The sequence below is a fragment of the Malus sylvestris genome, chromosome 10, assembly GCF_916048215.2.
Source record: "Malus sylvestris chromosome 10, drMalSylv7.2, whole genome shotgun sequence".
In the NCBI taxonomy this organism is placed as follows: Eukaryota; Viridiplantae; Streptophyta; class Magnoliopsida; order Rosales; family Rosaceae; genus Malus; species Malus sylvestris.
Genome location: NC_062269.1, coordinates 24,715,612 through 24,725,343, shown reverse-complemented (window position 1 = coordinate 24,725,343; position 9,732 = coordinate 24,715,612). Strand labels below are relative to the sequence as shown.

At 39.0% G+C, this 9,732-nt stretch overlaps 2 protein-coding genes across 7 annotated transcripts; both read left to right on the top strand.

Moving 5' to 3' along the window:
• The first annotated feature begins 1,913 nt into the window (after positions 1-1,913).
• LOC126585364 (probable galacturonosyltransferase 3) lies at positions 1,914-5,962 on the top strand. Of its 6 annotated transcripts, none has more exons than XM_050249765.1 (9): positions 1,914-2,019; positions 2,268-2,320; positions 2,427-2,487; positions 3,254-3,301; positions 3,379-3,516; positions 3,691-3,828; positions 3,917-4,251; positions 4,331-5,276; positions 5,389-5,962. In XM_050249765.1, exons 1-9 carry the CDS (start codon positions 1,957-1,959, stop codon positions 5,662-5,664), a joined length of 2,058 nt encoding a protein of 685 aa, XP_050105722.1. In that variant the 5' UTR covers positions 1,914-1,956; the 3' UTR covers positions 5,665-5,962. The 6 variants fall into 6 exon arrangements, with proteins under 6 accessions (XP_050105722.1, XP_050105721.1, XP_050105725.1 ...); XM_050249764.1 differs by having other exon boundaries at positions 3,221-3,301; XM_050249768.1 differs by lacking the exon at positions 1,914-2,019 and having other exon boundaries at positions 2,300-2,320; positions 3,122-3,301; positions 3,405-3,516.
• A 119-nt stretch (positions 5,963-6,081) lies between these two features.
• On the top strand, positions 6,082-8,751 carry LOC126585363 (pentatricopeptide repeat-containing protein At2g17210). The gene has a single exon (XM_050249763.1). The coding sequence runs from the start codon at positions 6,264-6,266 to the stop codon at positions 8,547-8,549; it is 2,286 nt and encodes a 761-aa protein (XP_050105720.1). The 5' UTR covers positions 6,082-6,263; the 3' UTR covers positions 8,550-8,751.
• Positions 8,752-9,732: the final 981 nt, after the last annotated feature.

Genomic DNA, 9,732 nt, shown 5'->3' with positions numbered 1-9,732 from the left:
TGTTGGAAATGTGCCCTAAAACCAATCATATGATGATACTTTACGGACATTTCACATGTTAAACTAATGTAGTTTAAATTATAAAGGGCAAAGATTATTGTTTAAGCCGTCTCATATAAATGTTATATGCTTAAACGATAAGTCCAAGGAATATGTGATTGGGAGAATACGATCTAAAGAAGTTAGATTCATGAGACCATTCTTTCGTAGACACATCCTAAACGTTCCTGATCATAGGATTGCCAATTGGGCATTGACAGTCCGTTAAGATCAGTACGTGTTGTGTCTTCTCTCAGGGAGAGTGACTAGTCTCGAGTCATTGGTGTGTGTGACATCAAGACAAGTACGTAGGTGCTCAATAGAGAATGAGTTTACTGAACACGATCAACGAAGAGTTCTCATATTCATGTCACATGAGAACTTATGGTTGGGATAATGCAAAGTAGTCCTTTGACCTGAGGCATCACAGTTGTCTTGTGGTTAAGTCCTTGATTTTTGATTATGTCAAAGTCACCCCATCCGCGGGTGTCCACGGCATCGTTGGGGTTAAGCCATTTAGCCATGGAGGCAAGTGAATGCTCAACAAGGGATCTCTAACCTTCAAACCGTTTGGGGGAGAATACTCTATGATATGATTTAAAATCTCTGGCCAGAGTATGAATGAGATTTAGGAAGGTGTTCCAAATCACATTCAAGGTAATCATATAAGCACACGAATCACATTGGATAGTAGACATGAATAAACTATCAAACCAAACAATGTGGTCAAGAGTATTGTATTAGAGAAAGACCGTATTGCATTTGTAATCTTAAACTGAATAGGTTCTCCACCTCTTCTGATTAGCTTGGGTAACCATGATATGCTGCTAGGTGTCACTCTTGGTTTGTGGAAGAAATGAGTGATGTTTTCATGGGTAATGTTTTGTTTTTGAGTGCATGCAAGCATGATTCCGCCTTTAATTGTTAATTGCATGCTTTATGATGTTGCTCAAATGAATAAGTTTTCACAAAATAATCCTTCAAATGGTAAGCCTAAAGCAGACAATATCGTGCTACGGTGGCGGAGCGGGCCTGGGATGTGGTGGACCCAGGCCGGGATGTGACACTCACAGTTTTGTTTCTGGGAACTCACACGAGAACTTCCCAGTGGGTCACCCATCCTGGGATTACTCTCGCACGAACTCGCTTAACTTCAGAGTTTCAATAGAACCCGATAGACGTCATCGTTGGCACACTTCCGACCAAGGATTTTCTCTGATACCAAATTGTCACATCTCGACTCGGGCCCCCACCACATCCTTGGCTTGACTCGACCGTAACACGATATTGTCCGCTTTGGGCCCTGACCATGCCCTCACGGTTGTGTTTCTAGGAACTCACACGAGAACATTCCAGTGGGTCACCCATCCTGGGATTGCTCTTACGCGAACTAGCTTAACTTCGGAGTTCCAATGGAACTCGAAGCCAATGAGCTTCCCAAAAGGTCTTGTGCTAGATAAAGATGAGAATATACATATAAAGCTTACAGGATCCACTCCTCTGGACGATGTGGGATGTTACAATCCTTATACCTGTTGTTCCGTGTTCGAATATGCATCCCCATAATTTATTGTAGATATCCTATCGTTGGTAATAGAAAAATAAAAAAATAGAGAGATTAAAATAACAAATCTACTGTTAAACATAGACGAAATAATGGATGTAAATTTGAAAATCTAATGTTGAGAATGGTTACTTTTTTAGGAACTAGCTATTTACAAAAATTAAGAGGTAATTGTTTAAATTAAAAATTAAAAAATTAAAAAAATTAAAAATTATAGGAACTTCCTAAAGGGTAAATCGGCGAAACCACAAAAAGTAAAAAAAGTTCCTAAACGACATGTCGTCGTATTGAATTGGAATTCAGAGAAAGAAGCGACAGTGTTTCTCCGTACGTTGTCTCTCCGTACGTCGGCAATGGAAGTTCTTCCGAGAACGTCGGCGAGCTTCGTTTCTCTGCTTATCCTCTGTATCTCATTGGTAACCAATTTACTATCTCTGTGATTTTATAGGGTTTCTTTTTCAATGGCGGATCGATTTCCATAGCTTAGAAGTTAAATCCCTCGTATGAAAATAATCTTCTAATTATTCATCTAGTGATTAATGCTAATCTTAGTGATTAATGTTATACCGTTAAATGATTCACTTATTTGAGCAGTATCAGGTTATGCATCAGTTAATTTCAGATTAGGTTTTAAATTCTGTTTTTGATGAATCAATTCGTTTAGGTTGCTTTGCACTGTGTCCTAATTGGAGCAGATATATCTGGTGCTACAGCACGGTATGACCCGCTTTGTTCTTGGTTTTCGGAATTGATTCTTTTGGTTTATTCCAATTTGTTATACTCTGATTGTTCTGATTGTCGTTGCTGATTTTTTTTTTTTCAGGCAAAGAGATATCAGTAAATACCGATCGCTCTGTGATTGTGAGCAATGTGAAGATGGCACGGTTTGTATCCCGCCTTTCCACATATGATAAAAATTTAGTAACTATGCATTTGTGGTGATGCTAGTTTTGTTGTACTAGCCTGTAGGAAACAGACATGTTTAGTCGTTTGTGATTTGATATCGCTTTGATTTTTCACAGGGTTGTTTTCGTTTCACTTTCATGGCCTTGCATCAATTGTATTTTTTTTTTTTGTTTATTTGTTAAGAGGGTTCTTAGTTCGGAAACATTAGAGGTCGTTTAGAAAAGGACAACGAAGTGGAACGTAAGTTAGCAGTTATAGTGTATGCATAGTTTGATCTCAGAGTTAGTTATATAGATGGTTGATATTTGGTTTATGGGAAAAGTTAGCTTTTGTCATTTTCTTGATGATATAGGGAAATACATTACAGTGAAGGGAATATTTCCAAAAGAATTGTATTTGATCTACAATCATTTAAGTTCCCTCACTGGTGGAGGTGGCAGATTAACCCATTGGGGTCTTAATGGGTAACCGTTAAGACCTGTTTAATTTGATTTCACCATAATATGGTGGTGAGATTGGTAGTGGTGACTATGGTATGGTACCTTATTCTGGTACAATCAAACTAAATGGGTCTTAATGGTTACCCTTTAACAACCCGGTTTGATTTGCCAGAGAGAGATTGATCGCTGAAGTGATATGCATCTCCACTGTCTGTCTGACACCCACAAATCCTGCATTCATATGTTTCATCTTTATCTTCAATTGGAGCAGTTGCGAAATCTTTACTATATGCTGGTTGAGCAGGGAGAGGGTGCATCTGTGATCAGAGCCAGTACTCTACCAGATGAAAAGGTACTTGATGACGGGTGCTTTTTATTTATGTTTGTAGATGCCAATGGTACTTATGTCTTTTATCCTATTCCGAACAGAATATTGACATAATTGCAAAATACAGCAACAATCTTGGAGCTATGCAAAGTAGTAGGGTTAAAATGGGGGACCTATCCGCTTCTTGGGTCTTGGAAAATCCTGTTGATGGAGGGCAGGAACATCCAAAGAGATTTGAGGTATTGGATATTCAGTTTCTTATCATAGCTGAAGGAAATGAAGGTCACATAGATTGAAATTTCACAACTTCTACATCTCTATTTGTCATAGGCTCTTAGTTCAACTGGATTGGAGTTGTATTTTCTAGATAGAAACTTGGATAGGAAATTAACTTGGTTAATTCTTCTTTCCAGATGGCGGAGGATTCATCTCAATCTGGAATGACATTTGAAGAAAAGACTCAGCATCCTACAGATGATCATCAATCTGGTGAAGGTGAACTTCCATATTCTCGTCTATCATCAATGAGCCCAGTGAAGCTCAAGCGTCGGGTGAATTGTCAAATGCTTCTTGTTTTACTTCGCTATGTTCATTTTGTTCAGTTGGGTTTGTAGTCTGAAGGTTTTCCTGGCCCGTTAGGTAATGCGGCAAGAAAGGAGGAATCTTCGGACTGCACAGTTGATAGGAAAGGATACAGAAGCTAATAACCAGATGGCTGCAGCAGCAATTGAACGATCAAAAGACTTTGATCCCCTTGTCAAGGGAAAGTACAGCATATGGAGGAGTGATTATGAAAGCCCAAATTCTGATTCAACCTTGAAACTTATGCTGGACCAGATCATAATGGCCAAATCTTACGCAAGCATTGCCATGTCGAAGAATGAAACTGATCTTTTTAATTCTCTCATGAAACACTATAAACTTAGTCAGCATGCTATTGGAGAAGCAAGTTCAGACGCTGAGCTTCATTCAAGGTTTTTCTATTTTTTATCTGCTTGCAAGCTTATCGATTTTATGCAGAGTTTTTATTTTGTTTAATTTTTCTTTTACCAGTGCACTTAACCGAGCCAAAGCAATGGGCCGTGTTCTCTCTGCAGCGAAAGACAAATTATATGACTGCCTCACCGTCGAAAGGAAGTTGAGAGTCATGCTTCAGTCAACTGAAGAGAATGTAAATGCTTTGAAGAAAAAGAGTGCATTCTTGAATCAGCTTGCTGCAAAAACAGTCCCTAAACCGTTACATTGCCTTCCTCTACAACTTGCATCTGACTATTTCTTGTTGGGTTATCATAATAGAGGGGATGCGAACAAAGAAAAGCTTGAGGATTCTTCTCTCTTCCACTATGCCATCTTTTCTGATAATGTTATAGCAACATCAGTGGTTGTTAATTCTACCGTGCTGCATGCGAAGGAACCCAACAAGCATGTTTTCCATGTAGTCACCGATAAACTAAATTATGCTGCTATGAGAATGTGGTTTATTGTCAACCCTCCTGCAGGAGCAACAGTCCAGGTTGAAAACATTGATGATTTCAAATGGCTGAATTCTTCTTCGTGTTCTGTTCTCCATCAACTTGAATCTGCCAGACTTCAAGAATATTATTTCAAGGCAAATCATCCTTCTTCCCTCTCTATGGGTTCTGACTCTCTTAAATATCGGAATCCAAAATATTTGTCCCTGCTGAATCATCTAAGATTCTACCTTCCTGATGTTTACCCAAAGCTGGACAAGATCCTATTTCTGGATGACGATATTGTAGTTCAGAAGGATTTGACGCCTATTTGGTCTGTTGACCTTCAAGGGAATGTAAATGGTGCAGTGGAGACCTGTAAAGAGAGCTTCCATCGGTATGATAAATATCTCAACTTCTCAAATCCATTAATCTCTGATAACTTTGATTCCAATGCTTGTGGCTGGGCATTCGGCATGAATATCTTCGACTTGAAGGAGTGGAGGAAGCGAAACATCACTGGTATATATCATCGTTGGCAAGACATGGTAAAGTTTCATCACCTTTTCTGTTCTTCCCATTATTTCCCATTTTGTATTCTCAAGTTCTTAAGCTATTCCCAATTAATAAACCGTAACTGATGGAAGAACTGTTTTGCAGAACGAGGATAGAACACTTTGGAAACTTGGAACATTGCCGCCAGGACTTATAACTTTTTACAACCTGACCTTTCCGCTGGATCGGGGTTGGCATGCGTTGGGACTCGGCTATGACCCGGCCTTCAACAAAACGGCGATAGAGAATGCAGCTGTGATCCATTACAATGGAAACTACAAGCCATGGTTGGATCTGGCTATTTCAAAGTACAAGGCATATTGGTCAAGATATGTAATATCTGATAACCCTTATCTTCGACTTTGTAAAATCAGTGAATAAAAACCTACGCCCCCCTCCCCTCACCACACACACACACACACACACACACACACACACACACACACACACACTCACACTCACACTCACACAGACACTCGGCTCTCGTAATATCCGTCGGTCGGAAGAAGAAATGGAAATTCAAAATTCTTTATTTCTTTCAGAGACGTTGTCATTTTAGTCTAGGAAGAGAACGAAAATGTTTCTGCAAACTGGAAAGCCTACGTTTTTTTTGGAGTTCCAATAACGGTTTTTGAAAGCTAATTCAAAGTTGCGAGTATGAAAAATTTCCAAAACTTTCTCCTCTGTTGTTTGATAATGTAAACGTAAATAGTCATTTTGCTTTTTATTTAGGTTGTTGATACAAATGAGATTGGGTGCAAGCACACGAAACGTTATTGAGAAATTTTTTTGGTTTGATTGTCACAACCTCATGTGCTGGTACCAATTCATCAATATTATAAACGTCTATGAAATATCAATCATATTGTACCACCATGTGACGAAGACTCTTACACCCGAAATTTTCACTGCATTGAAGAACCAACAAAAAGGACTGAATAATAGTGGAGGACAACAGCACATACATACGTTATGTGTGCATGTTGGAAATGCGCTTCCCCACGATTCCAAACCTTTCCAATTGCAATGTGAGGCTCAAAGAGCTATCATCTAATGGAAAATGGCAAGAACTACTTTGCCACCACCATGAAATCCAGAAATTTGGACTTAAACTAACAGACCCTTCAGCCTTCCCTCCAATCCTCAAAGCGTGCTCAACCCTCCGCTCCTCCGCCTTTGGAAAGGCGGTGCACGGCGGCTTGATCAAGACTGGATTCGAGTCCTGCACTTCCGTGGCGAATTCCGCCATGGATTTTTACGTTAAAACAGGGGAATTGGGTTCTGCATTGTGTGTTTTTAATGGCATGAGGAGCAGAGATGGAGTTTCTTGGAATATTGTGGTTTGTGGGTGCCTTGATCAGGGTGATTTGGAACAAGGGTTGTGGTGGTTTAACAATGCTAGGGTTTATGCTGATGGGTTTCAGTTTCAACCCAATAATTCTACTTTGGTGCTTGTAATCCAAGCGTGTCGCCGCCTCCGGGATAAGTGTGAAGGGCTGATCGTACATGGTTATGTGATTCGAGGCGGGTTTTCCTTTGTATCTTCGGTTCAGAACTCTTTGTTGAGTCTGTATGCAGAGGAAGGTGACATGGACAGCGCGCGGAATGTGTTTGATGAAATGCGTCAGAGAGATGTTATCTCTTGGAGTGTGATGATTGGGGGCTTTGTGCGTTGTGAGGAAGCTCTAATTGGGATGCAGATGTTCCGAAGGATGGTAGCCGAGCTTGGCATTGAACCGGATGGTGTTACAATGGTCAGTGTTCTTAAAGCATGCACTAATTTGAAGGACTTGACAATGGGACAGTCGATCCACGGGTTGGTAATCTGTAGAGGTTTAGATTGTGATATGTTCGTTGGAAACTCTTTGATTGATATGTATTCCAAGTGCAGTGATGCGGATTCTGCATCTAAAGTTTTCGAGGCAATGCCGCGAAGGAATAAGGTCTCGTGGAATTCTATTTTATCTGGATTTGTGTTCAACGAGAAGCATTTGGAGGCCCTGTCACTGTTTTTCTCTATGGGGAATGAAGGAATTGAGGCGGACGAAGTTACTCTTGTGAGTGTTCTTCAAACATCCGAACATTTGGGCTTGATTCATTGCAAGTCGGTGCACTGCGTAACAATCAGGCAGGGATACGAATCAAATGAATTGCTCCTGAATTCTCTCATGGATGCTTATGCAAAGTGCAACGATGTTGAGCTTGCATGGAAACTTTTTAGAGAGATGAAGAAAAGAGATGTGGTTTCGTGGAGCAACATGATTGGAGGGTTTGCTAGTTGTGGCAGACCCGATGAAGCAATTGCCGTATTCAACGAGATGATGAGGCTGCAGGGACAAGATCAGAAGCCCAATGAGATCACCATCATAAATCTTTTTGACGCTTGTTCAGCTTCTGCCGAATTGAAGAGGTCGAAATGGGCTCATGGAATTGCTATCAGAAGAGGTTTGGCGGCACAAGTGGCTGTCGGAACCGCAATTGTAGACATGTACTCGAAATGTGGGGCAATAGGAGAATCGAGAAAGGCTTTTGGACAAATTCTTGAAAAAAATGTCGTGTCATGGAGTGCCATGATAGCTGCGTATGGAATGAACGGTCTTGGCCATGAAGCACTAGCTTTACTTGCAGAAATGAAGCTGTATGGTTTGAAACCAAATGCAGTGACCATTCTTTCTGTGCTATCTGCGTGTAGCCATGGAGGTTTAGTCGAAGAGGGCCTTTCCTTGTTCAATTCGATGGTTCAAGATCACGGCATTGAACAAAGACCGGAACATTACACTTGTGTAGTTGACATGCTGGCCCGAGCAGGAAAGCTTGTAATGGCAATGGAATTTATCAAAAAAATCCCAGAAAGTTTTATGGCCGCCAGAACAAGTAATGCTTGGGGTGCATTATTGAGCGCTTGCAGAAGCTATAGGAACAGCAAAGTTGGTTTTGAAGCCGCCTCTCGTGTGCTTGAGCTGGTGCCTGAAAACTCAGCCGGGTACTTACTGGCGTCGAGCATTTATGCAGCGAACGGGTTGTGGGTCGACGCTGCAAGTATGAGAAGGTTGGTGAAGGAAAGAAGGGTGAGGGTTGTGGCTGGTTACAGCTTAGTGCATGTTGGTAACAAGGCATGTAGATTTGTTGCTGGTGATGGTAATTCCCACTCCAAATCCGTTTCACCATCTCATGGAAATATGCACTCAATGCTCGAGCTGTTGCATGCCTGCATGATCAAGACCGGAAACAGGAATATTGTTGATGATTTCGACTTAATTGAATAAAGTTCGTTAGTTCAGTCGCTTTGTGGTGATTGAGATTAAATATTGATGACGTAACAATCAAATATCAACAACGAAAGATACTAAAAAGCCAATCATTGCCGCTTAGTACTAAGATCTAGTGATATTCTTTTTCACTTGTAAGTGAGATGTTTTATATTCAATTTTTGCCAAAGGCAAATTTGAACAACATTATTGCTAGCCATTGTGAGATTAGGCCCATCCCCTCTTCCTTATTGTAGATAATATCACTTGTTTTGAAAAGAAAAAAAATGAGATTTTGGATGCGGCCCCTAACTATCAAAGTTATTTGATTGAAACTTTAGTGGTTTTCAATTTTTTATTGAAGTCCATGACATTAATGTAATAATATATTTCTATGTAGGTTATAGTATTTAAAATTAAAATGAAATTTGTAGTTATTTATATTAATGAGATACATTCTTAAATCAATGGAATAGAATGTACCCATATAATTTTAAAAAATGGATTAGAGAAAAGATTCAATGAATTTTATATAAAAATAGGTACATTTTATATATTAAAAAGGGTACATTTTTCATACAACAAATTGGTATATTTAAGAAATGGGTACATTTAAGATTAGAAAAAAATTAAAAAAATTATATGAACGGGTACATATAAGATTAAAACATTAAATTTAATTACAATGGGAAACAAGGCTGTAAGGTGGAGCGAATCCGGAAAGATTGCCTCAATTCATGTTATTCTTTGCAACTTGGGAACATTTTGATTTGTATTTTATTTGTATAAGTATTTCACATCGACAATGAAATTTGTAATGGGATTTGCTTGCAATACAAGTAAGGGGAACTCTTGTTTGAGAAATTTTTTTTACAAAAATTTAATGGGTACAAACTTATTCTAATTTTATTTTTTATATTTTGGAAATGTTTGAATTGAAAATTGATTAGGAATTTAATAAGATTGTTGCCTTTGCATCACAATGTGAGTTCGAACCCCGTCGGCTCCCTAATCTAATATTTAATCTAACAAATCTATCATTTGAAAAAAAAGGTGTGAATATTAAAACTCTAAATTACTTACTAATTTTTATTTTAAAACATTATGTAACTGACATGTAATTTATTAATATATTAATGCTAGAGATTTTGATCAAAATCTAAAATTGATAAGATCTTAGTCAATGAACATTGGAAATTAG

What these genes read in the sequence shown, in the direction of transcription:
- LOC126585364 (XM_050249764.1), top strand. Translation starts at nt 1,957, where the DNA reads ATGGAAGTTCTTCCGAGAACGTCGGCGAGCTTCGTTTCTCTGCTTATC. An exon ending in TTATCCTCTGTATCTCATTG is followed by an intron (nt 2,020 to 2,267) that starts GTAACCAATTTA and finishes CAATTCGTTTAG; the next exon opens with GTTGCTTTGCACTGTGTCCT. An exon ending in ATCATCGTTGGCAAGACATG is followed by an intron (nt 5,277 to 5,388) that starts GTAAAGTTTCAT and finishes ACTGTTTTGCAG; the next exon opens with AACGAGGATAGAACACTTTG.
- LOC126585363 (XM_050249763.1), top strand. Translation starts at nt 6,264, where the DNA reads ATGTTGGAAATGCGCTTCCCCACGATTCCAAACCTTTCCAATTGCAAT.